This window comes from Elephantulus edwardii, unplaced genomic scaffold (assembly GCF_000299155.1).
Source record: "Elephantulus edwardii isolate Elephantulus edwardi_28Jun2011 unplaced genomic scaffold, EleEdw1.0 scaffold00013, whole genome shotgun sequence".
Lineage (NCBI taxonomy): Eukaryota > Metazoa > Chordata > Mammalia > Macroscelidea > Macroscelididae > Elephantulus > Elephantulus edwardii.
Window position 1 is genome coordinate 1,014,017 of NW_006399763.1, and position 4,259 is coordinate 1,018,275.

Sequence of the window (4,259 nt, forward strand, 5' to 3'; positions counted from 1 at the left end):
CTGCTTCTTGGAGGTGGAGGAGGTCCACGCCTACCACTTTCAAATACTGGTTTAGTGGCTTGTTCCACTTTGATAGCCTTTCCATCCAAAGACTTTCCATTCATATCTCTGGCTGCATCTTTGGCATCCGCCGGGCTTTCAAAGGTGACAAAAGCAAATCCTCTTGATTTGTTGGTTTCTCGATCTTTCATCAAGAGCACTTCTACAATTCGCCCATATTTGCCAAATACAGCTTCCAGGGCTTTCTCATTTGTTTCTGTATTGAGCCCTCCAATGAAGAGCTTTCCTGGGCGATCAGGTTCAACCATTTTTCCCCCGGGGGTATGCATTGCAAACCAGATGACTGTTCCAAGCTCCCTTGAAGCACGCTGACTGGCAATTCAATAAGGCTCTGCACGAGGGCCCACCGCTGGGTATGAGGACAAGGAGAAGCCGCTCACACTGCTGCGCAATGAGGGTGAACAAAGGAGACCTAGTTATACTTTTAACAGAAAGAACTGTTTGTAAACTACATTGAATGAGACACATTATCATTTCTTCCAATATATCTAATAAAACAGATTTTGCAGAACTGGCTGACTCATATTTATAATATTAACTATCCTTTTATTGATTGTCACTTGAATGAAAATTCATAAATCATATTGGTTTTTCAGTCATTCATATACATTATTTTATAACATTACAATTTATTAATGTATTTAATATATTGCACTATTTTAAGCACCTCTTCTATATGGCCTTTCCCTTTAACCAACTTATTTTTTTTATGATCTTCTATTTCTTTTTTTACCTTATTATTATTCATTTTCATGAAAATTTAGATTTTGGATTTCTACTCATTCACTGTTGCACCTTTTCTCCCTGCCCACCCCTCCCCTCCAGTTTGTTCCTCTCTTTGAAAAGTAAAAGAAAAATTCTTTCATTGTTATACAATCCCTCCCCCCAAGTCCATTCCACTATTGTAGCCTTCATTCTGGACTTATGTCATGACAATACCTAATCATACATACCTTTAACAGTTCTCTTCCCTCATCTGCTTCAATGCAGTACACATAATTTATCCCATCTTTCTCAGAAACTCACCCAACCCCTATGTCAGTCTCATTTTACAGCAGTGGCATTATGCAGTATTTGTCCTTTTGTCACTGAGATATTTCACTTAGCATAATGTCCTCCAGGCTTATCCATTTTGAATACTGCATGAGTTCCTTGTTTTTTTCAATGCTGCATAGTATTCCATTGTGTTAATATACCGCAGCTTCTCTATCCATTCATTTGTTGATGGACATTTAGGCTGTTTCCAAGTCTTTGCTATTGTTGAACAAAGCCACAATAAACATGGGTGTGCGTTAACCAACTTTAAATTTACACCCTTTTCGTCCCTGGTAACTATCCAAGTTTTAAGTCGTTGTACATATAAACCTTTCCTAAGCATTTTATAATGGTAGCCAGATACCACTGTTGTCCTTTTGTGACTGATTTATGTCACTCGGCATTTCTTCTAGATTCATTCATGTGCAATGTTTTATTAATTCTTATACTCTTCAGTGATATATAGTACTCCTTTGTGAAGACAGCATACACTTGGATCATTTACAACTCTCTGCCATTTTAAGCAATGCTGAATTAAAAATACTGATTGTTACCGAGATGGTACCACACCATTTTGTATCTGGCACTGGGAGCGTATACATGACTCCACACTCAAGACTTCCTTCTGGAATGTGCAGAATATGCTGTGTCTGTGCCATAAGTAAACTACTGCTCTTGGAATCGGGACTATTCCAGATAATTCTGATACTTTCTACATTTCCCTTCCTTTTCTAATTGTTCCTTTAATGGATTAACATCGGGCAATTTTTCCTTCATCTCATTAAATCTGTACTCCATTTCTGCTCTCCAATAGTTCTGATATGTTACCTAGGTCTGAATTTTTAGTCTTAATATCCTGAATGTTAAACTGCTGGTATTATATGGCTTCTAAGTTTTCCATTTTAAAAAAATTTTATATTGCTTTTTACGAATTCTATGTTTCTTTTCCTCAACTATAATCCACTGACGACATTTGTCTATTATTGTCAGGAAGATCCAATTAACATTTCTTCCTCTATTTTCTGCTTCTGTATTTTGGTCACTAATTCTCTGGCAATGTAATCTCTAGAGAGCTGTGCCTCCAGCTGAGAGGCCATGTCTCTCTGGCAGTCTGAATTTACATTTCCTGCAGGAGGAGTATGGGGAAATTTGCCTCCAGTGCAACATCCAGCCTCCAAAAGCAAACTTTTGGAGGGTAAATATATAAAGTTAGTTCTGACTTAACAGCAAGCAATGAGAGTTTTTTAAGTATCTGGTCACTTGTTTCTTGGATTGGTTTAAAGTCTGTTTACTCTGAGATATTATTTTGTTTTGCCATGTCTGATTGGGCCATGTGAGTGTTACACCTCTTGGCAATCTGGTAACTCTTGTTTCACCTGCAGTTTTCCAGCGGGTGTGACAGAAGATGGAGTTGTGAACACACTTTTCAGCTGTTTGAATAGAGCAGGTGAGAGCAGACTGAGCTGCTATTAGCTGCTGTCTACCATCAATCAGATGGAACTGGAGCTTGTCTTTACTTCTGCCTAAGCGATGAAGCTGCAGGATTTATATGTGTGGAGTATGTAGACCAGGGAGCTCTGATGATCAAGTGGCAAGAAGCTGAGCTGCAATCCTGAAGGCAAGGCTACCTGCTGCTCCACAGGATGAGCAATCTCGTCCCATCAACAATCTGCCTCTGAAAACCTGCCAGAGGGTCATCTATGGATCTGCTGCAACTCTATGGTACACAACAACAACAATGTAGACCATATCAAGAGACCATAGGCTGTATTCTGAGAATTGCCCCATTCAAGTTCCCAAGGATATAAATCGTTATAGAAACACATCTTTATTCCCTAACATATTTAAATAGCCAAGGTTAAATTAGCAGTCAAGTATTTTAACCATAAGGTCTTTCAATTTTATAATAGTACATAGGTAGCAAACCATAGTTAAAAGGAGCCCTGGTAGAATAGTGGGTTAAATGTTGAGTTGCTAATATAAAGAGCAGAAGTTCAAACTTACCAGCCAGTTTGCCAGAAAAAGGTGAGATACTTTACTCCTATTAAGATTTACAGTCTCATGCTCGCTTCAGCAGCACATATACTAAAATTGAAATGATACAGAGAAGATTAGCATGGCCCTGTGCAAGGATGACACACAAATTTGTGAAGCATTCCATATTTTTGGAACTGGGGGATGGGCAGGGAGGAAAATGTGCAATAAACTGGGGAGAAAATAAGATAAATAAATATGGGGGGGAGAAGATTTACCATCTCAGAAATTGAAGGGTCTTTATGATTTGGAATGGACTGAAATATAGTTTTTGTTAGGCGCTGTCAAGTACAACTCATAGCTACCTTATGAACAACAAATCTGAACTCTGTCCTATCCTGTGCCATCCTCATCATCTTTAACACACTAAACCCTACTGCTGAAATAACTATGCCAATCCATATCATTGAGGGTCTTCCTCTCCATCCCTTTCCAAGGAATAGCCTTTCGTAAAGAATGAAGGATGAAGCTTCTCTGAAGCCAACTTTGCCTCTAAGGAGCACTCTGGATATACTTTTCCCAAGACATGTTTGTTCTTTTGGCAATCTGTGGGATAATCAGTACTGTTTTCCAGCACCACAATTCCAAGACATCAATTATTCTGTCATTCATTGTCCAGCTCTCTAATGATCAAGATGGTCCTGGTCTGAAACAGTACAGAAGTGTGGTTTCGGTAATTCCTTTGCATATATGGCCACATTTATACCACTACACCCGAGTAAGATTGTCCTACTGTTAACGGCTGAATTTTGTCATGGAGTGCTCTCCTCACCATCTTGGATGGACGATTTGAAAGTGGAGACTAAAATATGAGGGTTAAAAAAATTTTTTTAAGAAGGTAAATAATTAAAGGAGCCCTGGTGGTGCAGTAAATTAAGTAGTAAGGAACTAATACTTAAAGGTCAATTGTTTCAATCTACTACCTGCTTTGTGGGAGAAAGATGTGGCAGTTCACTTCAGCAGGCTTGGTTTTGGCTAAATAATAATTGGTATTATCATCAGATGGTGACTGATATGTATAAAAACTATTTCCTTTATCGGCCGCATAACCCAGAACTTAATGTTATCAGGAAAAAGAGAGAATTAAGGTGTCAGGGAGAAACTGACAATCTAATATGACAAAAAACTTC

The 4,259-nt window shown here is 38.6% G+C and overlaps 1 protein-coding gene across 1 annotated transcript in view; it reads right to left on the minus strand.

The window, feature by feature from the left end:
• Nucleotides 1–308, minus strand: part of LOC102870866 (RNA-binding motif protein, X chromosome-like) — a 1,805-nt gene extending 1,497 nt beyond the window's left edge. The window contains exon 1 of the mRNA XM_006881223.1: nucleotides 35–308. Coding sequence (XP_006881285.1) covers nucleotides 35–308 — 274 coding nt within the window. The remainder of the gene's footprint in view (nucleotides 1–34) is intronic.
• Nucleotides 309–4,259: the final 3,951 nt, after the last annotated feature.